At 59.2% G+C, this 27,042-nt stretch overlaps 4 protein-coding genes across 4 annotated transcripts; 2 read left to right on the top strand and 2 right to left on the bottom strand.

Moving 5' to 3' along the window:
- Positions 1-1,721: 1,721 nt before the first annotated feature.
- On the bottom strand, positions 1,722-11,268 carry PLICBS_010264 (uncharacterized protein; the record flags this gene model as incomplete). The annotated part of the gene is made up of 6 exons (XM_065601905.1): positions 1,722-1,865; positions 1,972-2,392; positions 3,103-3,641; positions 3,692-8,944; positions 9,001-11,072; positions 11,130-11,268. The coding sequence occupies 6 exons, from the start codon at positions 11,266-11,268 to the stop codon at positions 1,722-1,724; spliced, it is 8,568 nt and encodes a 2,855-aa protein (XP_065457977.1).
- Positions 11,269-12,531: 1,263 nt separating this feature from the next.
- PLICBS_010265 (uncharacterized protein) lies at positions 12,532-17,374 on the top strand (the record flags this gene model as incomplete). The annotated part of the gene is made up of 7 exons (XM_018326640.2): positions 12,532-13,264; positions 13,335-14,046; positions 14,103-14,667; positions 14,720-14,817; positions 14,872-16,893; positions 16,950-17,025; positions 17,087-17,374. The coding sequence occupies 7 exons, from the start codon at positions 12,532-12,534 to the stop codon at positions 17,372-17,374; spliced, it is 4,494 nt and encodes a 1,497-aa protein (XP_018174960.2).
- Positions 17,375-18,247: 873 nt separating this feature from the next.
- Positions 18,248-21,646, bottom strand: PLICBS_010266 (splicing factor; the record flags this gene model as incomplete). Its single annotated transcript, XM_018326639.2, has 1 exon — positions 18,248-21,646. The coding sequence occupies one exon, from the start codon at positions 21,644-21,646 to the stop codon at positions 18,248-18,250; it is 3,399 nt and encodes a 1,132-aa protein (XP_018174959.2).
- A 4,348-nt stretch (positions 21,647-25,994) lies between these two features.
- Positions 25,995-27,022, top strand: PLICBS_010267 (uncharacterized protein; the record flags this gene model as incomplete). Its single annotated transcript, XM_018326637.2, has 4 exons — positions 25,995-26,078; positions 26,132-26,309; positions 26,368-26,591; positions 26,642-27,022. The coding sequence occupies 4 exons, from the start codon at positions 25,995-25,997 to the stop codon at positions 27,020-27,022; spliced, it is 867 nt and encodes a 288-aa protein (XP_018174957.2).
- Between the last annotated feature and the right edge of the window lie 20 nt (positions 27,023-27,042).

The following is a 27,042-nucleotide window of genomic DNA, read 5'->3' on the forward strand; positions in this document are numbered from 1 at the left end:
CGCCTGGGGTTCGCGGCGGCACCTGTAAGCCAGGGCAGCCAGCAGTCGGGCAGAAGCCCAGCGCAGCGCAGCGCGCGGGGGGAGGGGAGGGGGGCGGCGCAGGCGCTTGTCCAGCACCGCACCGGCCGGGGCCAGCGCGGCTCCAGCAGCCCATGCCGCTTGGGGGAGCTTGATGACCGCGCTGGCGTTCCCATTAGCTAACGGGTTACGTACCGCGGGAGCGCCCTTTACCTCATGACTTTTGACGGCGCCCTGCTGCGCGCACGCAACTGACTGTCTGTCTGGAGATGGGGTGGTCACCGAGGTCGGTCTGCGCCAAGATGGGTACATGCTCGTGCCAATTGATTTTTTTGCCTCACGCTCTTCTTCTTTGATGTCTAGCAGTGTGTCGGTACTGTACTGCCTTGACACCCTTTGCTTGTATTCGCGTTGGTGGTGAGGACCAACCGCCGGGGTCGGAGCCGGAGCCGCCCAAGCAAGACACCCTGGAGGTGCCCCAAGCTCTCACCGGTACCCTGCCCGCAATTTTCTTTTCCCGCTCCAGGGCACAGCCGCCCACCGCCCACCGAACCCCCCATTTTCCCGCGCCGCCCGCCCCCAGCCTTTCTCTCGTCTTTTTCCCTCCCTTCTTTATCAACTAAAGATGGGCGTGACGAGACCGTTCTGCTCAGCCATATCGCGACTACCGCCCACAACAACACACCTTGTGTGTGCGTGTGGGAACGGGAAGCATGCTGAAATGCCCTGGCGGCACCGTTACCACCTTTGACGGGGCAATGTGACTGGAAACTGATCCATTCCTTTGGTTGATCCTCTCTCTTCGTCGTCTGCCGGTGCAGACCTCCTTTCTTCGTCGTCTTCTTCTTCTTCCCTCTCTTCGTATCTACGTGCGTCTCTTTCTGTCGCGTCGGATGTAGCTATGCCTGCCTCTCCACTTGGATTTAGCCACACACGACACAAGTGTGCTCGTGTCACGTCGTCAGGTACGGCTAGTAGCATAGCACGAGTGAATGCCGCGGCAGTCAGCTCTGGCCTTGGCCTGCTTGAGCCCCGTCTTGCCCCGTCTACCCCCGTCTATCCGCCGCGGCCACCATGCCGCGACCATTCGCGTTATGTAAAGGCTGTGGAGCACCACCTTCAGTATACGGTTTGGCAGCACGCCATGGCCTCATCGCAGCGCCGCGCCGCCGGCCATGATCCGGGGAGATGTTCGCCTCGCCAATGTGTGTGCAGATATGCATGTCGCTCGTGACAAGGGCGCGTAGATGTACGTAATGGACCCGTGGCGTGTGGCCCTGTCCAACAGCTTCCCCAGATCCGATCTCGCACCAGCGGAAGCACTCTCTCTCTGTCAGGAGACTTAAAAATGTCCGACGTGGTTGGTCAAGCACGACAATGTCAAGTTGAGGCACGCCGAGGTTTGTAACATCGTCATTACATTCATCCGACTCCTGTCGCTACGCCTAGCGGCATCCAGCAAGAGACCCCCCCCTATGTCGAAGGCGTCGCGTCTCGGGCACGGGCCAGTCCGGCACCAGACCAAAAGATTCTTTTCGTTGCCTCTGTAAATCTGAGCATCGTGGATTCCATTTTCAATGCTACATGCCAGAAGCCCCGCCGGTACGACTGTAGAAACCAGAAGGGCGTAAAAAAAGACCCAACCCGTAGACTCCGAATGCAGCCTCCTCTCAAGACCGAAATGTCGTCGCAGTCCGTGTAGTCTACTCTTCGGCCATCAGAGCATTCCGCTTGGCCGCAACCCTCTCCAGCTTGCGCTCGCGGGCAGCCTTGGTCTTCGCACGCTTGGCGTCCATCTCCTCCTTGAGCATCTGCTCGCGGTGCTTCTCGGCCTTGGCACGGTGGATCTGTCACGCAGTCAGCATTCCTGTCGTTGAGCGCGTCACCCGGGCACGCCAATGGAGCCCCGCGAAGGGCCTCACGGCGGCTGTGTAGCGTCGGGGATATACGTACGTGCTCAACCAGGGCGCGCTTGTGCTTGAAGGCGTTACCCTTGCTGGAGTGGTACAGCTCGTGGTACAGGTGCTTGTCGATCTTGCCGCTGGCGCGGTACTTGACGAGGAGGCGGCGGAGGACTCGGAGGCGGCGCATCCAGAGGACCTGCTGGGGCATACGGGCGTCGGCGGTACCCTTTCGCTTACCGTAGCCACGGTGGCGACCTTCTCTTCGGGCAAGGTTCAGCTCGCGGGCACGGGACCGGGAGTGCATCGTGACGGGCTTGCGGATGATGAGGCCATCGGAGACGAGCTTTCGGATGGTCTGGCGGGAGTTGGCGTTGGAGATCTCGCTCTGCTCGTTGGGGTCGAGCCAGATCTTGCGCTTGCCGCAGCCGATGACCGACGCGGCAAGGCGCTTCTGAGTTCGCAGGTTGACCCTGTAGAGGAGGAATTGCTGTCAGCCCATCGTGTTCCGCTGCGTTGCTGTCTCGGTCCTCCCAATCGCCCGCACGAAGCTTTTTTTTCGCCGCTGCCGACCGCGACCGCCAACGGTTTTCCCCCATCAAATCAACTCCCCGGGGCCGTCGACGTATCGGAAAAATCACCGCGGCGGTATCGTAGTCTCCATTGATCATGTATCGCATCGGTATACTCACATCTTGATTGTCGTTGATGGTGATGGCCGGTCCTCGATGGGTGAGAGGTTGGTTGTGGTCGGGGAGGGGTTTCGATGACCAGAATTTCTCGAGGCACACAGATTGCACTGAGAGTTTGTGGGTTCACGTGCACTAGGCCCGTCGAAACGGCGCTAAGCGAGGGCTCGCCTGAGTCATCACCGACGCCCACCGGTCACGTGCATGACGCCCTGCCCAACACAGAGCGCATTTTGGCGCGACGGAGCGCTGCACTAACAATTTCCAGTGGGTCCGTCTTCGCCTTGGTGCTGTGTCGACTCAGAACGAGGTCAACCCGAGGGCATGACATTTCATGGAGCGGCCTGCTACAACAGTCTGTATAGATGACATTGATAATGGAATTAGCCCCCTCCTTATACGTGGCGTATGTTTGGGTCAGAAAGTAATGATCAATCATCAAGTCTTTTCTCTACATCTAGACGGTTTCCTCTACCACCTGTACTCATGAGAACATCTCGCCAGCTACTTCCACCTTGCCAACGCTCCAAATCTCCTTTTCATCTTCTTGCTCGTCATTGGACAGGCCAAGGCCGCCCTGCCCGCCTTCTGCCTCTCTCCTCTCCCTGGCCTGCGTGCCGAGTCTCATCGCAACTCTCTTGAAGTAGTCGGTCATGCTCCTCTTCGTGTTCGGCGGCAAGTCCGCTCCAGGCCCGGCCATAAACTTGTCAAAGATGCGGCTCTCCTCGTCTGCAACGCTGAAGAGCTCCACAAAGGCGGCCTCGGCGGCCAGCTTCACCGGAATGACCAGGTCCCTGACGCTGGCGAAGATGGGAGGTGCCAGCAGCGGGACGTGTGGACGGACCATTTCCATGTTCGTCCTGCTCAGGGTGCGGGAGATTACCAACGCAAGTCGGCGCGAGTCGACGGGGTTGCCGGGCTCAATGATCTTGGCCAACGTTTCGAAGATCTTCTTCGTGCTGTCGAAGCTCTTGGGCGGCGACGAAAGCAGCACCTTGCCCGTGGCCAGGATGAAGTTGTCCGCGATGAACGTCTATCCATACTATTAGCATGTTGCAGCCCGTCGCGACATGATTTACTTACGCTCTTATTCATCATGCCCTGGCAGAGGAGATCGGGCAGTTCGTCCGCGGCGGGGCTCTGCAGAAGTGCATCGGGTGACTCGACGAGGACCGAGTTCAGTGCCAGCACAGACGAGTTGCTGGACTGCGGAGTGAGGACGCGGTGTTTCAGCAGAGACGCAGCAGCATCCTCGGGCACGTTCTTAATCAGGGCACCCAGGAGCTTCGCGTTCGTAATCGTCATCGCATCGTCTCTCTCGTCCGTGTCCATGTCGATGAGAGACAACACCGCGGTCCGCGATGATTCGCCCATGTTAGCCCCCGCCCTGCTGATAACCTCGTACAAGGCCTTGAGCATCGCGGTTTTGACGCCAGGGTCGGCAGTCTTGGAGCCAGTCACCAACTCCGCGATCAGGGGATCGATTCGCGGAGTATACTTGATGAGGGTTCCCAGTGCCTTGGCAGCTCTGCTTCTGAGCGTCTCGCTCGAGGTATCCGCCAATGACTTTGCAAAAGTTCGCTGCAGCTGCGGCAAGAACGGCTTCAGCGCAGTCGGCATCTTGTCCAAAAGGTTGTTGAGAGTGAGCAGAATTGCCGCCTTGACCTCGGTGGCACGCTCAGATACGACACGAATCAGAGGACCAGTGATTTGAGTGACGAAGGGCTTGAGCGACGCTTCGCTAGTCCTGTCGACAATGTCGGAGATACCCAGCGCAGCCTGTACCCTCTGGTCTGCCGTGCCATTCATCAAGCCCTGCAGGAAAATTGGCAGGACTGCGTTGATGCCCTTGGGGAGCTCGAAGCCCTTCAGGTTTGCGCCGGCGACACCAACGCGCAGCAGGGTCTGTCTCGTTGACACGACGAGAGATTCCATCTCCTCCTTCTTGAGCTTCTTGGTGAACTCGCTGAGTGCAGCCCAAGCAGCTTTGATAACGTCCATGTCGCTATCATCGAACGCGTTGAGAAGCGAGCGGATGATGTCTTGGTTGTACCTGGAGTAGTCCACGGTGGTTTCTGCAAAGAAGTTGCGCAGATGGCGCGCCGTGGCTGCTCGCTTGCGGTGATCCTCGTGCTTCAATAGGCCCAGAAGGACATTCATGACCGTGTTCAGCCCGTCGTACTCGTCGATGGACTGGATGACAGTGTCGAACGAGGTTTCGAGCTCAGCGCGGAGGTCCTCCTCCTTGCAGTTGATCTCATTGTCCATCAGGGAGTTGATGATGTTGGGCAGACGCCTGTTCATGGCAGCGCCTGCAACCTTGGACAGAGACGCCAGAGCCTTGGCATCAAACGCAGAGATGGGTGGTGTTATCAGAGTCGGAATCAGGTTCGGCAGGATAATGTTTGAGCGCGTAGTCTCGGTGAGAAGGGTGAGGAGAGCGGAGAGAGCATTCTCTGCCTCATCCTCGGACCGGAGGAGGTTCAGCAGGAAGGGCAGAACTTGGTCGACGGCCCTCTTTCCGAGGATCTGCTGCAGGGAATCGAACGCTTCCGCGGCGGCCTCTCTGACTTCTTCGTCCGAATCCGTGATGGCAGTGCGCACAACAGAGATGAGAGTCTTTTCATGATCTTCCATGGCCTCTGGAGATGCCGAGGAAATGAGCTCCCGCAGAGCAAGGCAGATACCCTGCTTGGCATCCGAGTCTGTGGAAGTCTGCAAGCCTTCCTCCAGAGTTGGCAGGAGGCTCGACAACACTCCGTCGCCAGCCTTGCGAATGAGCTCTCCCAAGGCATTGCTGGCAATGACCTTGTGCTCCATGTTGGAGCTGCCGAGGCGCTTGATGAGCAGTTGTGTGAGAGTCGGAACGAGCTCCTTGAGGGTCCTCGGGCTCGGCACGAGCACCTTCCAGACGGCAATAGCGGCCGAACGGACAGCGCCGGCGGTATCGCAGCGGCAGACGTAGAGCGCAGATAGAATCTTGTTGCGCTTCTCCTCTCCAAGAACCTCCTTGAGCGAGGCGCCAGCTTCCTTCGCCGCCTCCTCGTCCTCCTCTTCGGCCTCGGGGTTTGCCTTGACACCTGTGAGGTTGAAGAGCAGGTCACCAACCAGCTCCACGGAGCTCAGACGGATTCTGTAACTGTCGTCCGCTAGGCCACGCTCAAGCTCTGGCAAGAGCAGGTCGATCGCACGGACAGCAAAGTTCTTGACCAGGAGGCGACCGGCCCGAAGGGCGGTTTCGCGGATAGATTCCACGTCGTCAGCCAATCCAGCCAGGATGGGCGGCACAATACGGCCGAGGTAGTTTGAGAAGCTGTTTCCGAAACAGACAGGAAGGAAGATGAAGAGCGACATGAAGCCTTCGCGAACTGCTGCCTTGGAAGACTCGACGTTGGACAGAATGGTGGGCAGAGTCTCCTCCAAGCGCGTCGTGCCCAAGCCAGCCAACACCTCGCTGAGGGCTTGGGCGGAACCAAGACGATCTCCTGCGCCAGTGTCGGACTTGAGCGTTTGCATGAGACCTGGGATGAGATCCGGCATGGCATCCTCGCCAAGCTTCTCCACGAGCGAACCCAGGGCCCTGGACGCAGTCGCGCGTGTAGTCGGGACGGGATCGACGGCAGCGATCTTCAGGCCAGCGATCAGCACTGGCAGATGGGCGATGATGTCTTTCTTTTCCGTCAGGTGAGCCAGACTGCCGATAACCTGTGCCGCCTTGCGCTTGGTATTGGACCGGTCGCCAAGGCCGCGCTGCAGAATGCGAGTGACCAGCGCCAGTGACGGGGCATCGATGTAGTGAATGAACTGCACTTTGATAAGGGAGTCGAGAGCCTCATCCGTGTATTTCGTTGGGTCGCTGAGAGCCTTGAGCAGGACGTCGACGAGGTTCTTGATTTCGGGGTTGTGAATGACTTCGCCGAAACGCTTCAGACTTCGGTTTGCGGCCGCCCGCACCTCCTTGTGGCTGTCGTTCAACACGCCTGTCAACGGAGGAATGATGTCTGGCAAGCTGTTTGCCAGCTGGTTCGGGTCGAGGTAGGCCATGGCGCCGAGCAGGTCGCAAGCACCCCGCTTGCTGCGCCATTGCTGGTCGTCGAGGCCGTCCAGGAGCGTCGGCATGATCTGCTTGACGCCATATGAGCTCAGCTTGCGGAAGCAAGCCTTTGATGCCGCCAGGCACGCGTCACGGACGTCGCCGTTGCTGTCGCCGAAGCCGCTCAGAAGTTGCGGCATGATTTGAATGGCATAGGGCTCGAAGAGCCGTCCGAGAATCGTAGACAACAGCTCAAACGCCAACAGAGCAGCCTCGCGTTGGTGGGCGTCCTTTTTGTTGTCCATGGCGCCCTTGAGGGTTTGCAATATCCGATAGTCTCGGAGCGATGAGATGCCTCTGCCCAATACCAATCCTGCGAGACCGTACGCGGCGCCTCGCTGGCTCGCGTACTTCTTGGAGTTGAGCAGCTCGTCCATGACTTGATCAAAGTACTTGGACGACTTGTCGGAGCAGGCCCTAACGAGCGGTGGCAGACACTCTGCAATGGCATACTGCACAGTCTCCGACGGCGTGCTCAGGGTCGCAAGCAGTCGCTCGATGACCACGGGGATCTTAGCGTCACCGGGCTTCAGGTGGCGCGCCAATGCTCCGTACATGATGATGACAGCCTCGTTAACGCGGTCAGCAGCATCACTGTTCTTGTCCGGCTGCTCCAGAGTCCGCTCAAACTTCTTCATCAGCACGTCAATCATTTGTTTGCCGTGCACGTCCGTGGCACGGATGGCAGCATCCAGCATCTCACTGCGGACAGCATCGCTCTTGTCTCCGAGCGGACCGGATTCGATGAGGAAGTTGAAGAGATCGTCGACCTGGTTCTTGTCCATGACCGCAGCCAGCTCCTTAAAAGCGGTGGCAATGCCCTGTCTCGCCTCCCAAGGGTCGGACAGGTCCATCTTCTTGGGCATGCCAAATTCATCAAGCTGCTGGACCTTGGGCTTAGCGAGCTCAAGATAAGTAGCCTTAAGCTGGGGGATCACTTCCGCCAGCGAGGACTTGTGCGCCTGAGTCGCATCGGCGAGAGAGCGGGCGGCGGCTCTTCGCAGCTGAGCATCCTTACTCTGCAGGTATGGCAGCATGCGCAGAGGGATTTGGTCGCCGACTTCGAAGCTGCTCTCCTCCCATATTTCTTTGCCGAGTTCCTGGTTCTCTTCTTCATCGTCATGGCATGATATCCAGATCTCATCTGAGTAACCCAGGTCGCTCATGTCGACATCGGCGCTGATTGATTGCAGCACAGTCGTCCTTACTCCAGACTGTCCAACGATCGCTCCCTTGGCCAGGACGGCCATCTCTTCAGTGCTCATGTTGGGCGCGATGCAGCGGCACATGTCCGCGAAGCAGTCCTTAACGAGCTTGTAGTGCTGCCCGTAGTTTTGCAACGATTGAATCAGAACCGTCAGGAGCTCGGCCCGCGGGATCGCCTCATCCTCACAAACGTCGGTGTGGAAGGAGAGAACTTCCAGAGCGAGGACAAGTTGTGCGTCTCGATCGTCTTCGTCTTCGCCAACGCCTCCCTGTCGCAATATATCGAGGACGAGCGGGAGCATGTAGATCAGAGAGACGGCGTCAAACGGCCGCTGTTCGCCGGCGAAGCGCAAGCGGTACAACACTCTGGTCACCAAGTCTTCAACCTTCTCCTGGTTGTAGTCCTCCGAGAGCGCCACGCCGCGGATCCTGAGAGTCGCAACGCCGATAAACGGCCGCATCATTCCCAGTCTGGAAGACACCTTGTCCGCGCAGGCAAGGTAGGCCAGGGCAGCCACGTCCCCGATGATGAGGCTGGCGCCCGCATCGATGACACCCAGCAACAGCGCCACAGCAGAGCCCAACCATAAGGTTGCGTCGGTCGGAGGGCCGCTTGCGAGGGATTTGATGATGCCAATGCCTCGGGTTAATCTTGCCTCTATGTCTTTGATCGACTCTCGGATCTCGGATTCCTTCCTTAGCTGCGCGTTGACCTTGGCAGTCTCTTCAGCGGTGAGCTTCCGCTGCTGTCCCTTCTTCTGCTCCAGCTGGGTCCTCAACTCTTCTTCCCATTTGAGGATGTCGTAGTCCTTGCTGTTCTTGTTCGGGACGATATCCTGCTTCTTCTTGGCCAGGACGTCAACAAAGCAAGTGCCTTCCGGGGTTCTGAAGATGGCAGTCTCCACTGGACCAATATCGCGCAACTGGATTGCGCTGAGGTCGCGGCCGACGAGCTCTACCAAGCGAGGAGTTACCGTGTCCGGGGAAACAAATGCCAGGTCAGCCGCAGCGTTGTAGGCAGCTTGCTTGACAATGGACTGTGATAAGCGTTAGTCTTCCAGGCACTTATTATGCGTCGAAGTTTCGTCCTTACCTGCTGGTCGAATGATGTCCTCAAAGCAATCTCCCGGAGAAGGGTATCCAAGTGCTTCCGAGCCAGAGTCCCAGGGTCTACTGACATTCTAAGGCACATATCAATCCAGCTGGATCGCGGGATGAGCTCCTTGCGGGAGAGGACTAGAATGGCACAGGCTTGCGCCTCGAGCGCCTCTTGGTCAACCTTGGCCCCCAAAGTGTCAAGTTCGGTAGGCTCAAGGCATATGGATCTCAGTACGTAGATGAGATTGGCACGCTCCAACTTGCCCTCCTTCTCCTTGGCCTGGTCAATCTGGAGGCCGTTCCACAGACCATCAATAATGAAGCCAGATACCAGAGATGGGCTCTCGGCGTACAGCTTGGAAATCGTCTTTGCCGACTCGTGCTGCACCTTTGGCGGAACGGCAACAGCAGTGGACAAGTGGATAAAGGCCTCGGCCCAAGCCAACACCACAGCACGGTCCGACTTGCTGTCAAGACGGTGCCCTACGGCACGCAGCGCTAGACAGAGCCACCGGAGGTCGTCCTCGGACGTAAATTTGCTGTAAATTCGGTGGTTCAGGAGAAATGCTTGCTTCGTGGCCAGCGACTGGGCCTGTGTCAGGATGTTGGCCTTGGTCAGGGAGCCGTGCACTGAGGAGCTGGGGAATTGGCGGAGAATGGCTGGCGTGAGAGCGACCAGAACGAACGCTCCGGCGATGACGCCGCTCTGACCGGCCGTTGAAGCATTGGAGACGACCTCGTCGAAGTTGGCCAAGAGCTTGGGTATCGTTGCTTCGACAAAGGCAGTGGCGCCGGGAGACGAGTCCTTGTCTTGGAGGGAGTGCAGCACGCTACCAACACGGAGCATCCAGAATCTCCGAGAAGCCGGCTTCTTCTCGGCCAGTCCCTTGGTAATCGCGTCTAGGGCAGGCTTTGGAAGCTCACCGCCCGCAGTCAGAACCTGAGAACTGGCCTTCGCCAGGGCTTGGGTTTCGGCAGCGAGAGCCGCCTCATTGCCTTCCTTCGTGGCCGCAGTTGCCAGTGCTGAAGCTGCCTTGGTGGCACTCTGTTCTGAAAGAGGGATCGCATCCAGCATCTCGGCATGCAGGATTCTATGGTCGGGAGACGCAATCTTGCCAGAGCCCAAGGGGGTAGCAATCTCGGCAACGACGCCATCCAGCACGTTCAAGTCCGAGCTCTTGGCTACTATGGCACGGAATGCCGATAAAGCAGCAATTCGGATGGCAGGGTTGCTGGATTTGATGTTGGAAAGGAGAGGCTTCACGAGCTTCCCCTCCAGGATCTTTGACAAGTCGAAGCTGTCGGGGAGTGACTTGACGAGAGGCTTCAGGACACCTCCGAGGACAACTTCCGGCGACCTCAACAGACCCTTTTCAATTGCAGGGATGAGCTTCGCCTCGACCTCCTCGATAGTGGCAAAGTCGAGGAAGAAATCACCCAGCCCGGCGGCAACATGCTCGGAAACTGCCGCCTTGGACCCGACAATCTCTCGGGTGTAAAACTCGTAGTACTGGGGCTTTTGTTTTTCGAGAAGTGGCTTGAGATCAGCCTGGCGAGCTGAGACACCAGCGATGACACCGAGTATCAGTCCGTTCTTGGCCGCTGGCTGGCTGCTCTTGGCCGTCAGGATCTTGACTGCATCCGATAAGACCTTTTCGCGAGACTCGGCGGGCGCGAATAGCTTTCGGAAGCCCCTCCTCGTTGCAACAAGCGCAGATCTCGCAACGCCGCCCTTGGAACCTGGTTGGAGGCATTTGTCCAACGCATCTGCGTCGGTCAAGAGAAGGTCGCTGGCTAGCTCGTCCCACGCAGGGGAGCCGGCGAGGTGCTGCATGAAGACACAGCACCATTCCACCAGGACAAACGCGCTCGAGGCAGCGATTCCCGGCTTTTGACTTTCGCGGCGCATGGCCTTGACCAGCGGGTCGAGGGTGGCAGCGTCGGGGCCGGCGTCGATGATGGAGGCCAGGCATTTCTGCACCGCCAGTCGAGACTCTCGGTCATGGTACAGGGGGTGCGTGTCGAACAGAAGCTTGAGGAGGCCGGGAACGAGGCTCTGGTCCAACGCTGCAAAGCCAGTTAGCACGGACGTGCCGGCGCCTTACGAGGGCAGGGCAGCAATACTCTTGTGGGTTATTGACTCGTCGATTTGATGGAGCTGTGCAACACGCGCCGCCGTTGAGGAAGAGACCAGCGCCTTCTTGATGGCAACGGGGTTGAGGCCGGCACCGGTGCCACTGCCATTGACCTCTGGTTCAGCCATGTCGAGTCGAGGATTCGAATTGGGCGTGTGAAGAACTCATCGGGGGCTACGAGAGCTTCGTCTCGCGCCGACGGTGGTGGTGCGCCGTGTGGGTATCGTGTCGACCGGCGAGGGAGAGAGGATCGCGGTTCGATGCGATGCTGGGGAGAGGGGGAGGACGGGGTGGCAGACGGGCCAGCAGGGATATTCGCGATGGACCTGGCAGGTGTTTTCGGTCTGGCCAAAATGGTCTGGCCGATGGAGACGGAGCACAGCGCAGCATAGCGCAGGGTCGGGCGACGACCCCACGTCAAAAGTCGGCCCCGCCCTGGGCCGCACGCACGCACGCACAGGTCTGATTTCTTTCACCGCCTGCTGCATCGCGACTTGGACCCCAAGGTGCTCGTAGAGTGCACAAGATGGCAGCACAAGCCGGCAGCACGCGACCGTTGATGGTTGGCCATTGATGAAGACTGCATGGCTCTAGGTACCCGACATGATTTCTGCTGCAAGTATTGGGCTAGGGGTGCCCCAAGGTGATTCCAGCTTTGAGATATTCGCGTAAGGGCTCTCAGGAGGCGTGTGCCGCTGTCATAACAGCGTGGGCCTGTCTTATGCCCGCCCACTGCAAGAGTACGCATTACAGTGCCTTATAGAGAGGCGAAGGTTGCAGATGAGATGCCGCCTGGTACACCCGCCTAGGCTCGCAGTGCATTTTGCAGCTGCAGTACCTCCCACATCAGTCGCATCGACTTGGATGATGCAAGTTGACTCATACGCACCAGCGCTTCGCAGGCTCGTACCTAAGAGTCCTGCAGCCTTGATCTGCCAACGCAACCAGGCGGCGGCCTGACTCAGAGACGAGAGAGCTCCGCTGCGAGCGACCCACCGCTTGCTTCTGGCGAGGAACCTACCTGAGGTTGGAAGCCAAGGACTCCCGAGGCGCTCGAACCGTACAGTAGGCCTGAGAGTCCAGTGCCTTCTCCAGGCTGTGTCGGTACAGCGATCGGGCGGTGTCCAGCGGCGGAGCTCGCGGCAACGGCGCAGAGCTGGATACCTAGTAGTGCCGGCACCCACTGAACCTTTTGTAGGCGAAACCCCGCGGCCGCTAGCTGCGGCACCTGTAGCTACACTACTTGGTACGCTAGACGCTCGCCAGCTGCCGCTCCGGATAGCGCACGTCTCTCAGGCAAAACCTCGACCTCGAACCATCCGACGTCACACCGCGGCACCGCCCTCGCGCTCTTGCTCCACGACATCTGCTCCCCCCGTGCGAGCGCGACCATGGCTGGCGCCAAGAAGAAGAAGAAGCCCGCCGCCAACCCGGCCCGCGGCTTCGCGACAACGTCGATCGCTTCCAAGCCACGCCCCGAGGCCGCAGAGGCCGTCGACGAAAAGCCAGCGCCCACCGGCACCGTCAAACCGAGCGGCGATGCCCCTCCTCCAACCGTCACTGCCCCGCCATCCGCCGCAACGGCCGACACCGCTGCCCAGGAGCCCCCGCCGCTGAGCGCCGAAGAGTTCGAGAAGCAGCTCGAGGAGTCTGCCCTGCAGCTGCTTGTCGAGAAGCATGCCCAAAAAGCGAAGCGCGATGCCCAGCGGCAGCGCTCGCGGCTCGAGACGGACCGGCGCCTGCTGCGCAACCAAGCCGATACCGTCAACATACCCAAATGGCTTCCCCCGGAGTTGATGGACTACATACTCGACATCATCAAGGCCGAGACTCGTTTCGCCTCCTCTAGCATATCCACCGAAAACGCAGGCACCGGCAAGATCCCGTCCGAGGATGACTTGGTCCTGCGCCTGTGGACCCTGCGGCAGACGCTCGAAGCCGTCGGCTTTCCTGAGGCTCGGGTCGAGGCTGCAATGCAGCATATCCTCGACATCGCCGCCAGTGTCTCAAATGTCTTCAAGGATTCTATCTGGGGTTTGGAGGAAGCCCTTGATTGGTTGGCGCGTGAATGCTCTCCAGAGGAACTTCCTCCTTACGAGTTCAGGGGCAAACCCGTCTCCAGAGGTATTGATGATTCGAGGCAGTCCAGGCCTAGCTCTTCCCCGCGAACCCAGTGCTCATGCTATAGTCATAGAAACGCCGTCCGGCAGCCCGTTCCCTTCCCGGCCGCACACGCCCAAGCCTGAGTCCCACGGTGGACGTCGGGGCAAGGACTCCAGCAAGTCCAATGCTGCCGGGCGGCCCGGCAAGGGCCCATCCAAAAAGCTGATTGTGACGTACGATGCCGAAATTGAGCCAGAGGACCTGGTTCCTGAGTATGTTTCAGCCAAGGCGAAACTGCTGGAGCTCACGCGCGGGCCAGTCAGCAAGGCCGCTGAAGCAGATGGTGACGATACCGAGCTTGCAATCGCGAAGCTTGAAGCAAAGCTGCACAAGATCGAGAATGACGTCCTGTTCGATAAAGTTGCTGCAGAGATGAAGTGGAAGAGCGAGCGGATAGTTGTGGAGAGACAGCTGGCAGCCGCCAAGAAGGAGGCCCAGGAAGCGGCCGCGGAAGAGCCCAAGGCGTCGACCCAGACTCCAGATCCCAAGGCAAAAGATGAGGACGATGTTGCCGCAGAGGCGGAGCGAATGGCCGCAGAGATCCTCGCTGAAACAAACGATGACGACGATGACGACATTGCTGGGCTATTCGCGTCGCTACCGCAACACGAAGTCGACCCGAGCACGGGCAAGACGCACACGGTCATCAACTCAGCAGATGGGTCGAAGATGGTGTTGCGAGACTTTGGCAAGTGGACAGGAGTCAGTCCGCGGCGAGTTTTGGAAGAGGCTTGTCGCGCGAGGTAGGACTTTGTTGGTATGCGTCGAGCACTACAGAATCACTTCTCACACGAAACAGGGATCCGTCCGTCAAGATCACCTATACGATAGTTTCAGAGGCCACCTTTGCGAGCCGCCAGTCCATCGATATCTGGTGGACGAAGCCTCAGGAGCCCCCGGCAGCTATGCCGGAATCTGATGTCGAAGTCATTGCAGATCCAACGCGCTTTACCTTTACGATGCAACGGGTAGCAGCCTCCGATGCAAAGCAGTCAGAGGCCTACATCGCTACATCGGCGCTATTCCACGTGTTCAGCGGCAACGCGAGAGAGGAAAAGGCCAACCTGCGACTGCCGGCAGTATGGAGAGACTTGTGGAACGAGCTGGCCGAGGCGAAAAAGGAGCAACTCGATTCCGAGGATCGCGCTGTCGTCAGATCGCTGAGAACGTTGGTTCGGCAAAGGCACGACCAAGAACTAGAAGATGGAGTCATCTTGCAAGGCGCATTCAGGGGCCGCGGCGGCAAGGCTGCACAAGATTCATCTGATAGCGCCGACCGGAAGAAGCCGCAGACACTAAACCCCGACGAATTCAAGAAGATATGGGCTGACAAGTCTGGGACACGCAAGTTTCAGCAGATGCTGGTACGCAACTTGCACCGACCGAGCCGGGTATTCACGGCTAACTTTAGTACAGCAATCACGAATGCAGCTTCCAATGTGGCAATTCAGACCACAAGTGCTCGAGGCCGTGGACAAGAACCAAGTTGTCATCGTTTGTGGTGAGACCGGATGGTATGATTCCTCGGTTTTTTGATCCTCGCTGGATAATGTCTGACATCCAACTAGTGGCAAGAGTACCCAGGTGCCAGCTTTCTTGCTCGAGCATGAACTTTCTCAGGGCCGGCCTTGCAAGATCTATTGTACAGAGCCCCGGCGAATCTCGGCAATCTCTCTGGCACGCCGCGTCAGTGACGAGCTGGGGGAAAACAAGAACGACCTGGGCACCAACAGATCCCTGGTCGGCTACTCTATCCGTCTCGAAGCCAACACGTCGCGCGAAACTCGATTAGTATACGCCACGACAGGTATCGTTATGCGCATGCTGGAGGGCTCAAACGATCTTCGCGAAGTCACCCACCTCGTCCTCGACGAAGTGCACGAGCGGACCATCGATAGCGACTTTCTCCTCATTGTCCTCAAACGGCTCCTTGTCAAGCGCAAGGACCTCAAAGTTGTCCTCATGTCAGCAACTGTCGATGCGGAGCGCTTTTCCAAGTACCTCGGCGGCGCCCCCGTCTTGAATGTCCCTGGACGAACATTCCCAGTAGATGTGCGCTATCTCGAAGACGCCATCGAAATCACCAAATACAAACCTACGAATTCTCCGGCAGACAAGATGATTGATCTTGACGATGATGTTACAGAAGAGGAGACCAACGGACCAAAGAGTGATTTATCACAGAGCCTTGCTGCATACTCTCCCAAGACGAGAAACGCACTATCACAACTGGATGAATACCATATCGAGTTCGATCTTATCGTTCAGCTTATGGCGCACATTGCGTCGGACTCGTCTTTAGAAGCATACAGCAAGGCAATTCTGGTATTCCTACCGGGTATAGCGGAAATCCGGACTCTCAACGACCTTTTACTCGGAGACCCCCGCTTCGCCAAAGATTGGCTCGTCTATCCTCTACACTCATCTATTGCTACGGAAGACCAAGAGTCGGCTTTCCTTGTGCCACCGCCAGGCATGCGCAAGATTGTACTGGCTACCAACATTGCAGAGACCGGCATCACCATTCCCGACGTGACGTGCGTCATCGACACGGGCAAGCATCGAGAGATGCGTTTCGACGAAAGAAGGCAGCTCTCGAGGCTGATTGACACGTTCATTTCTCGAGCCAACGCGAAGCAGAGGCGTGGTCGCGCCGGTCGTGTGCAGAACGGCCTCTGCTTCCACATGTTCACAAAGTACCGTCATGACAATCTCATGAGCGACCAGCAGACACCTGAGATGCTTCGTCTATCCTTACAAGACCTTGCCATCCGCGTCAAAATTTGCAAGATTGGCGGCATTGAGGAGACTCTTGGGGATGCACTAGATCCCCCTTCGGCGAAGAACATACGTCGAGCCATCGATGCTCTGGTCGACGTCCGTGCCCTGACTGCCGGGGAGGATCTCACTCCGCTCGGCCACCAACTTGCCAGGCTGCCCCTTGACGTCTTCCTGGGAAAGCTCATCCTTCTCGGCACCGTCTTCAAGAGCCTGGACATGGCCATCACGGTTGCCGCAATCCTGTCATCCAAGTCGCCCTTCTCCGCTCCATTCGGGCAACGTGCCCAGGCCGACAATGCTCGTCTCTTGTTCCGGCGTGCCGACTCTGATCTACTCACCATCTACAATGCCTACATCGCGTGGAAGCGCGTGTGCCAGGCTAATAGCGGCGCCGGCAAGGAGTTTCAGTTCTGTCGCAAGAACTTTTTGAGCCAGCAGACGCTCGCCAATATTGAGGATCTCAAGGGTCAGCTGTTGGTGTCGCTGGCTGACTCTGGGTTCCTCTCCCTGACAGAGGACGAACGCCGGTCGCTCAAGGGCCAAAGATTCCAGGGCGGACGTGGACGTCGCCAGCAGAACTTCTTCGAGGTTCCGCACAGAGTCAATATCAACAGCGACAACGACTTGGTGTCTTCGTCCGTTATCGCCTGGAGCTTCTATCCGAAGCTGCTCGTCAGGGACACGCCCGGGAGCAAGGGCCTCCGCAACATTGGCAACAACCAATCCATCAGCCTGCATCCTTCGTCGGTCAACCGTGGCCGTCTCGACATCAAGTGGCTGTCCTACTACCACATCATGCAGTCCAAGACGTTAGTATCGCCCCCCCTTATCAATTCCACGGCCAATTGCTCATGCATCTATACAGAGTCTACCACGCCCACGAAACTACCGCCTGCGAGCCATTCGTCATTGCCCTCCTCTGCGGCGACGTGCGCTGCGACGTACGTTCTTACCCGGTTTTCCCCCCTAATCGTTGTCCTCAGGTACTCATCATTTGCGCAGATGTTCTCTGGCGTCATCGTCCTCGACGGCAACCGCGGGCGCTTCGCCCTCCCCGACTGGAAGTCGATGCTCGTCGTCAAGGTCCTCCGCACGCGCCTCCGCGAGCTCCTCACGCGCTCCTTCCGGCAGCCCGGCAAGCTGCCCACCGCCCAGCAGGAGAAGTGGCTCGACGTCTGGCAGCGCCTCTTCACCCAGGACAGTGGCGGCGGAAGTGGCGGCGTCGGCAGCAGCGGGATACAGGGTCAAGACACACGCATTGGCTCGTCGGTCGCTTCGGGCAGGGCATAGGTTGCCAAGCTGCGGCTACACGGGGCGTCGAAGTCCGAAGGAGCAGAGCTGTAAACCGTTGCGTGGTGGTGGACGTGCGCAAAGGGGCTGGTGTCATAGCCACGGCGCCTGCTTCCAGGTGCCAGTCGATAAAGGCGAGGGAACTGCCTTGTTCTTTCGCAGAACAATCGTGGGAACGTGGGAAACTACAGGTTGGCCAGCGACTCATGCTAGAGAGTCTCAGGAGGGCCTTGTACACGAAACGAACGAAGACGTAGACGAAAAGAAAGATAGCCTTCCCGGCCCATGCATAGATAGACGGGCTTGGGAAGCAGGTAAAGCAAGACACGCCGCCCATGGCCAAGTATAGACCTGAAAAGGAGTTTTCCGAGAACGAAATTCCCCAATGAAGAGGGCCACGACAAAGGATTCGAAGCGGCGCCAGGCCTACGCAGCGCAGTCTACATTGCATTCATTCGCAGGCTCAGCGCCGTGCCCCCTCTCTAACCTAGGTAAATTACGGTATAACCACCGCCCGCCTGTCCGCCCTCCAGTCCTGTCTCGAGCTTCAAACAAACAGAGCAAAGCAGCCTCGATCCGTGTGCCTCCGCGCGTGCGCCGTGCTCGTCCGCGCAGAGCTGGGTATGAAGTAGTACATCCATGTAACACAACAAACGACCACATGAATGAAGAGAACCAAAGAACACCCCCATGGAGGCGGGAAAGAAAACACGCGCCACAAGAAGAAGCAAAGCAGGGCAAGCGAGCGAGCAAGAGAAGACAGACACACATGCGACATTATACTGTACATGATGACCAGTAACCCCTGCGGCCAATACTCTAATAGCAGCGCGTTCCGCTGGTCTGTCCCAGACCCCATTTCTACATTATCCCCTAAGCTCCGTTCCCATCGGCCGCCTTCTCGCCGTCGGGGGCCTTTGCCTCGCTCTCGGGTTCGCTCTTCTTGGCGTCGCCGCTTTGCAGGAACATGGCCTTGAAGTCTGCGTTGCTCTTGGGCGCGGGTTTCTCCGCCGCGGCTGTATCCCTGTCCGCTTTGCCCGTGGAGCTAGCCGCGGGTGCACGGCGCGGGGCGAAGCCGAGGCCGCGCTTGGGTCCGGGGCGGCCGAGGACGGGGCGTCGAACGGGCGCAGGGGGCCGCATGAGGCCGGACGCGGCACTCGGGGCCGGGCCGTTGGTAGGCTTGCTACTTGACTTGTCCTTGTTCCCGTAGACTATGCGGTCGGCCTTGTGCTCCGCCTTGGCGTGTCGGAGTTCTTCGACCGAACCGGTGCGCAGCTTGTTGCCCTCAAAGTCGGTCCCGTCAAGCGACAGGGCCGCCTTGCCGGCTGTTGCGGCGTCCACAAACTCAATCTTGGCACCGCCGTGGGCGGGCTGCAGGACGAGTTTAACAATCTCCCCATGAGGCTCGATGAGCGCGCGGACGCGAGTGTCGTTGACGGTGTCGGGAAGACCCATCAGCGCGATGGTTCGCGCCGCGATATCCTCTGCCGAAGGCTTGGACTGGTCCGGCACCCCTGACTCGCTCATGGCCTCGTCTCCTTCGTGGTCGCGTGACGGTGCAGGCGATGCAGACTCGCGGCTAGCGTTGACTATCGTGGAGGCATGCTTGACCTTGGACTCTTTCGACAGGGCCACAGAGAGGATCTGGCTGCGGAACTTGGTGTTGTTCATCTCTTCGACCGCCTTCTCGGCCTGCTCCTTGGTCTCGTAGTCGAGATATGCGAATCCACGGTTCTTGCCTGCTAGTGTCATTGGGATGTTGACCCGCAAGATTGCCCCGTACTGTGAGAACGCCTGTCGAATGTCTTGTTCGCTCAGAGCCTTGTCCAAGTTGGAGATGTGCACTTCGCGGCCCTCTGCGACGGCGCCCTCGCGGTTCTTCTTGCGGCCCGGGTCTGAGTACTTGGACAAGAGTCTGTACTTGTCGTCAAGCATGGTCCCCTCCTTGGCCACAGCCTTGGCCGACGCATCACGGTCGCGGAACGAGATGTAGCAGAACCGGCGGTGAGTGTTGACCTTGAGACTAGGCCATCGTATGCTCAGGATTTCGCCGCAATCCTTGAACAGCTCCCGCATGTACTTCTCGTCGGCGGCAGGCGGGTAGTTGGCGACATATACGGTCAAGTCGTGGCCAGACTCGACACTCAGTTGAGATTGGCCCATGTATTTGCCGTCCCTAAGAAGCGCAGACTGTGCGTCGTCGGGAGAGCGGAATTCGATTAGGGAGGTGGAGGACTGGCCGTCCTTTTCCTGTACGAGGGCGGTAATGTGGTTGATGTGGCCATATTCTTTGAAATACTGGCGCACCTTTGTCTGCGTAACGTCGGCGGGCAGGCCAGTCACAAGAACCGTAGAATTTTCGCGATCTCGCTTGACCCCCTCTTGTGGTGTGGCTTGCGATGCATCGGCAGCGTCGTTGGCGCCCCTCTGTCGCTTGGTGACAGTCTCGTCCTCCTCTGCAGCCTCGGCATTGGCTTCCCGCTTTCGTTTTGATCCACTGGGCGACTCCGTCTCAGCAACGGCTTCTTCGACAGGTTGCGTACCGTAGTAGGCAGCATAAGCGGCTGCCTTTTCTTCTTCCTCGCGCAGCCGTCGCCTCCTGACCGCCTTCTCCGCCTTGTGTACCATGTCGGTCGCGCGACGCACCGAAGCAGGCAGCTCGTAGTCGTTGCAGTGCTGCAGATAAACCTCAAACACCTTTTCTGGCCAGTCTATGCTTCGCCGTGTCGCCGCCGCATGGAGCACAGCTGTCGCAAGCTGAGGTGTCCGGAGGCCAGACCCCGACGATGACGGTGTGGGGCTTCTGTTGGACTGAGGATGCGATGAGAATATCAGCATCTCCCACATGTAGTAGCGGAACCAAAAGTCGTAGCTGTCGGCATGGACTTGAGCGCGCTTCAGCTTGTTCCACACGCCCCTAGCCTCATCTATTGCGCCCTTCTTCTCGGTCAGGTATTGGATGTAGATTCGCTCCAGTCGAAACTTGGGGTCGCCCTGAAACTCCTTCCCGTAGAGGCGCTTCCCGACAACGTCGACATCTTCGAGCGCAGCTCTCAGGCCAACATCGGCAACGTCCACAGATTCGTCCGTTGCCGTAGGCTCGAGCGCCGTACGCTTCAAGAAGCCGCACCAGGCAACGTACATCTCAATCACGCTCTCCATGCCGTCGCGGTACAACTGGTTGTCGCTCGTTGCCGCGTGTTTGATGGCCTCAATCTCGGAAAAGGGGAGCTTGGCCTCCTCGGCACACAATATGAACCGGTTCCACAGCTGCCCAGACCAAGGACAGTGCACAACAGCTCTGCGCAGGATGTCGAGAAGCTTGTCGGTCGCGGGGGCGTCCGAGTTGGAGGAGACGAAGACGACGTATTCGTGCCAGATGCCGTCGTCCGACGAAAAGATGCCGGTCAGGGCGCGCGAGAACAGGCCACTGCAAATGTCGACGGCCATCTCAGGGACGTCATTGTTCCTCTTGCTCTGCAGTATCTCCCATTCGAGATAGTCACGCATGGCGGCCTTTTCCGCCTCTGCATCGCCTTGTCGCGCTGCTGCCTGGAGCTTGAGCTCGAACGGATCGCGAGTGTCAATGACGCGCTTGACGCCCTGTGCGGCAGAGGTCACTTCCTTCATCGTCTCCTCCCAGGCGGCCTTGTTGTACTCGGAAAGAAAACTTGAAAAGGCCTGCGACGTCTCGTCCCAGGTGAGGTGCGGTATGGCCAGGCGGTCGCGGTACAGGTGGGTGATGCGCCGGACGCCTTCGGGCGTCTTCGTCTTGGCGAGCTGCTCCATCTCGAGGGAGACCCAGCGGTCCCAGAACTGGTTGCTATCATTGATTCGGTATTTTATGGCCTCGTAGCCCTGCTGCCAGAGGTCGAGGGCGGCGCCAAAGGAGAAGAGCTCACGGCCCATCAGCTGCTCCTCGTCGGACCAGGTCGAGTCCGAGGCATCGGCAGCGTGGCTGCTAGCCCAGAGACTCCAAAAGTAGTTGCAGTAGGCCAGCCATAGGCGCAAGCTGCCGGGCTCGGCACCGATGGCGCGCTTGTAGAGCTCGACGACGTTGACGCGCTGCTCGAGGTCGACGGCGGTACGGGCCGCCTCTTCGAGGTAGGCGAGCCAGTTCTGCTCGCCCACGGGGCTGGCCATTGTGGTTATCGCGTGCGAGCGGCGCAATCGGGCATCACAAGGTCGGGCAGAGGCAAAGGGCGGGCTGCGGACGACGGCAGGCTGGTAGCGACGGCAGAGGTAGAGGTCGATGTCAGGGTGGAGGGGCATGTGGTCGCTGGACGCGAAGGAAGCTGCCAAAGCTGGAGGCGGCTGGCGCTGCAGCTGCGTGCGGTGCCGAAGCTGGCGCTCCAGGTGCGAAAAGTGCGGCGGCGCGTGCTGCCGTGGGGGTAAAACAGGGTCCACCATGGCCGCCATGGGCAGGCAGCACAGGCATGCCTACAGTGGGGGGACCTAGAAATTCGGCTGCTGACGGACAGTAGCGCCAGCCCAGGGCTGAAGGTGCCGGGCTGCCTTATGGGGATCAGCCTGGCAACTGGACTGCCCATCAAGGCCGTCCGGGCTTTTGATTCACCGGTACAGCGCGGTTCGATGCATGTACCGCTTGTGCCGTGCCGTGATTGCCTTGTGTGCCTCCAGTCTTCGATGATCTAGGTAGCTAAGATTGTCAAGGCCAGGCACCCCAGGCTGGGAAGTGAGCTGCAGCATACCTCTTTCGGTCGCGAAGAGCGGAGTCGACCAGCAGTCACGGCCGAAATGTGTAGACAGCGAAGCAGGCCAACCGGTCAGAAAGAAGCGACTGTCTGGGCGTAGGCCTCTGTCCGACGGACAACCACCAGGAGATAAATGCGGTAAAGAAAAGCATCAATAATGGAATCGAGGGCGAAGAGGCCAGCCTCAGCCAACCCTGCGGCCAGCCAAACAACCAAGCTTGCAGGGCAGGCAAGCAAGGCTGCGCGCCGCGCGCTCATGCAGAATGCAGAGACAAGAAAGCAGCTCGTGTCGGGACCAAAAGTGCATGCCCGCAAAACGCAAGGCGGCGTTCGATGGACCAGCCCAGACATGCCATGCCGGTGCAGAAGGTCGTCGCGTCGGTTTGCCGACGGTCCAGCCCATGCCTCGTACATGCGATGCACCGCATGATGCAACGGGGCGTCGACAGAGGGCGATTTGTGCGACGACAGCCGGGCGCCAAGGCAGCCCCATTGGCAGCTTCTGGCCATCTCGGCCGTTCTAGGCTGCGGACTCGTCGAGCCTCTCCGGCGCCGCAGGTCTAGACCGGCTGGCCTGCGTGCTGGCACGAGTGGCCAGGCAGATGGGCGCCTGTGAGGCGTCGCCTTGCCATCGGTCGCGTGGCTTCCTATCAATCACCCGCCAACGCCTCAGCCTGCGCCCGCGCGCACTCACTTACAACAGCCATGCTGTAGCCTGCCGATGAATCTATCGCGACGACTACTAGTCCAAGCCTCGCCTCGTGTCGACTCGTGTCGACTCGTGCTGGTTCGCCGTCGCGTTCGCTGCTCAGAGCTCGCCCGGCAAGCAGCCCGATCGCCGCTAAGGCAGCTCTGGGCGCTAGTATGCGATCGGCGCAACGGACACTGACAATGACATCTGCGGCTATGGCGGCGGCTTTGTGGACAAGGTGCATGTCAACCTCTGCGCGCGAGATGCGCAGTATGCACTTCTCGTGTCCAGTGACAGGAACCGCGCTTGACCGCTCGACGCGTGTGTGCCGATAGAGTTTCAACATCAGGCCACGATGCCCGGTCCGGCCGTCCATCCCCAGCCGCGAACCGCGCCAATGCGCAACTGCCGACGGCCGCAACCTGTACTTCGCCCTGTGACGAGATGCCTCCAGGGTAGCCTGCCACCATCACCAGGATTGGCACGAACGCACAGCTTCTTCTTGGGCTGAAATTTGCAGGCTCTTCACCTCCACCAGACTGAGATCGTCGCCAGAACGTGCGACATTATCGTGACCGCGAGTGATGTCACCTCCCATGCCCTGTGAAGTGTTGCATGTAAGCGGGCCACGCTTCGCGCAAATCAGTCGGCAGCTCGGACGGAGGTCTGTGACGAAGCCTGGGACAGACATAATTTTAGACCATTTGCCGACCCAACATGGCGGGCTGTTGGAAGCCGGTGTCGCGCGTCCGTTTGGTCCGTCCTGTTCCTACCGACGTCTCTCAGGAGTCAGAAGTCCAGACCTGTACTCCGTATTATGCACGTCTCGTGGGCCGCAACCGCTGGTGTCGCTCAGGCACGCGCCCTGAAGCTTGAATCGCGACCCAACAGACGACACATGCAACGTCGTCGTAGTAAGCCGCCAACGATGGAGCGACGAGGGCCTCGGTCCCCGGGGCCCAGCCAATCCCACACCCGTTCTCCGTCTCATGTGCTTGCTGGCATGCATATGTGCTGTCTCGGCGGCCTCAGCGAGGACCGTTTCACAGTGGCTGTGCTGGCCAAGCGAGCGCAACTTCTGAGTGTACGAACAGAGTGCAGCACACCGCCCGTACTCATGCTCGAGCTGTTCAGCGCTGCATCCCGTGGTTGACGGCGCACGACTGACCGGACTGCCTGAGCTCGTATTGATACGGCAGCCGTGTTGACGTGCGGCGAGGCAGCGCGCGGCGACCCCTGGCGATGGTGACCCTCACCCCGCAAGCGACCGTTGCGTTGGAAGCGTCGTGGCTGGCCGTCGTTTCAAGTCGGCCCCAAGCGGCCACCCTCGTCGCTTGCTTCGCAGCTGACTGGACGGGCGGTATTGCTAGGATGGGGATCGACAGCCCGCGAAATGGGGCCATGGGTGACATTCGAGGAGCTTGCGCCACGGCCATCTGCGCCCCTCCCTGTGCTGGAGTCAGTCGTCCGAGCTGGGCATGGACGGGCGCCGGCGGAGATTTGACATGCGAGACGAGGGTCCTGGTACTGATGAGATGTGAGCAAAGGAATGGTCAAGATCCAGATCGACCAGTTCGCAGGGTCGCGCGAATCTGCGTCAAACCACCTGCCAAGTCGGGAACCGCAATGCATGTCCCGGCCCTGCCACGCGAGTCTCAAGCCCACGGTCTCATCCTTTGCCTTTGCCGTTGCCACGAGACGGGGAAGAAAAAAACGACATCATCATCTCGCACCGTCCGCACTGCACAGACGCCGTGGCCACCGCCTGAGCCAAGCACCCACGGAACGACTGACGGAAGCTCGGCCCCGCCCAGCAAGCCAAGGAGCAGCATTGCTTACCCCTGACTACTGCGAGCTAGGGCGGCACGCGACGGTTAGCTCGCCAGCCTGGTCGACGCCGCTCACTCAACAGGCCACTCACAGCTCCAGCCCAACCGTGGAATGGGCCTTTTCAGCACGCACCCTTGGCTGTTTCGCCATACCATCGTCCATCCATGGCTCGTCCTACGGGAAGTGCGTCCCGCCGTGCGTGCGTCGACAGCGCCAGCGACAGCGCAGCGAAGTGCAGGAGCGGGGACGGCTTCTTCAGGGGAGAGTTTGTCGACGAAACGGAGCGGGCGTGGTTGCTCTGGGGGCTCGAGGAAGCGAGGCATGGCATTGCCGACGAAGCGCCTCGCTCATGCCGCGGCCAAGAGAAGACCAAGCGAGGATCAGCTTTCATGCTCCATCGTACGTGCCTCTGTTGATGCTTTATGGATCTGATTGTGCGAGTAAGGTAAAAAGGTAGGGAAGGAACGGATCAGTTTGCGAATGGCTCGCTCCTGCCAAGCACACCACGGGAAGGCACCACAAAGAGGACCCCTTCGCTCCTGCCGTTGCCAGATTTATCGTAGCCCGCGGAAGGAGCCTTGCAGCTGGGCTTGATTGGGCTTGATTGGGAGGCTTGAGGCTGGAAAGCTCGCGGGTTGAGCCTGCCATCCCGTCTCCCGGTCCCGGTCCCGGCCATCCATCCATCCATCCATCCATCCACAGACGCACCTCCACGCCTTCCTCGTCCCCGTTTCATGCCCCAGGCCCGTCCTCGTCCTCGCTTCTCACTTTTCACAGCCGCCCCCTCCTCGGTCCTCGCCCACCAACACCAAAGGGCCTTCTCCGCCTTCTTCTCTTCACCGTACCTTGCAGTACTGGACTGTACAGCGCGCTCCCTCACATGTCGTGAAGCCGTCCTTCGTTCTTGTCCCCCACCCTTACTTCTCTTTCGCGCTTTCGTGACCACCTTCATTCTTGACTTTCCACCGCCTCCACACTCAGACCACCGCGCTCTTTTGGTCACCATCTCGACACGCGACAGCCGCTTCGACATTCCATTCCAATCGTTCCCACCGACGTCATCTTTCTTTCCAGCCTACCAATTCTCAGCCGCTCCTTTACACGTTGGCTACACGGATTTCGTATTCGGCCGCGTCCCGCAACACCATTCGTGCCCGGCTCCGTACCCGCCGACCTTGGCTTGTGCGCACGAAGGCATCGTAATACCCGAGGAGATCACCCTTGGTCTCACCTCAGGACGTGTCTGCCTACCTCAACACCTCTCCGCCTCCGCTCTTTAAGGACCTCAAAGTCATCGACACGGCTCGGCAGCCGGAGGCTTTGCTTGCCTCGTAGTCTCGACGACGACACGGCGCGCGAAATCCTTACTTTCTGAACTTTCATCATGGGCCGATTCGCACCGCTGTTGATTGGCGCCCTGAGCGCGCTACAGATGCTCAGTGTTGCTGCCCAGAGCGCAGACTGTATCGTGAGTCCCATCCTCCCGAAGCCTCATGACTACAGGTCTGACGACCAAAACAGCCCCAATGCTCGGCCACTACCAGAAGCCAGTTCACCAAGTTCGCTTGCGTGAATGCTGATGATGCTGGTTGTCTGTGCGCCAAAGCAGACTTCTTCTATGGCGTCCGCGACTGCGCCGTTGCCTGCGGTGCCACGGAGCCCAACGTACGCCAGGCACTCATTGGTGGTTTCTGTCCCGGTAAGTACGCTCAGTCCTGTTACGCGCACGGCAGAAGACTCATCACGGTTGAATACAGGTCTGACGTTCGGCGCGACGACAGCGCCGGCCGCCCCTTCGACCACTGCAGCGCCAACTACACCAACGCCGACGCCCACCCCCGAGGCTACGACTCCGGCCACCACGACGACTTCGACAACTAGCTCCACGTCTATCTCGGCGTCTTCTGTCTCTGAGACTGCGCAGCAAACATCGACGTCAGCATCAGTGAGCACTACGGCATCTGCTACGGCCGAGTCTACTGTAAGTACCTGCCGCGGAATCGTATTGGCGTTGCTGACCGGCGAATACAGTCCACCGCCTCTTCAACTCAAACATCCGCGCCATCGACGACTGATGCTGGCATCCCGGCCAGCGCAACCTCGTCGCAAGCGGCTGCGGGCGGTTCTTCGAATTCGGGCTTGTCTCAGGCTGCTGTCATCGGTATCGGCGTCGGCATTGGAGCTGCCGTCATTGCCATTGCGGGCATTGTCATTTGCCTTCTTCTTCGCAACCGGAAGCGCCGACCCAGCCAGCATCCGCATTTCGAGATCTCAAAGCCGCTCCCTGGGGCGGGCAGGACATATGCCAGCCCCGACCACGGGTCTTTCGAGAAGTATCACAACGACATTGAGCTGTCCTCCAACCGGTACGAGGACATGGTGCCGCGTACGCAACCGCGAACGATGGTGTGATTTCGGGGTTCGGCACATTC

Source organism: Purpureocillium lilacinum (assembly GCF_023168085.1).
Source record: "Purpureocillium lilacinum CBS 284.36 DNA, scaffold_8, whole genome shotgun sequence".
Lineage (NCBI taxonomy): Eukaryota > Fungi > Ascomycota > Sordariomycetes > Hypocreales > Ophiocordycipitaceae > Purpureocillium > Purpureocillium lilacinum.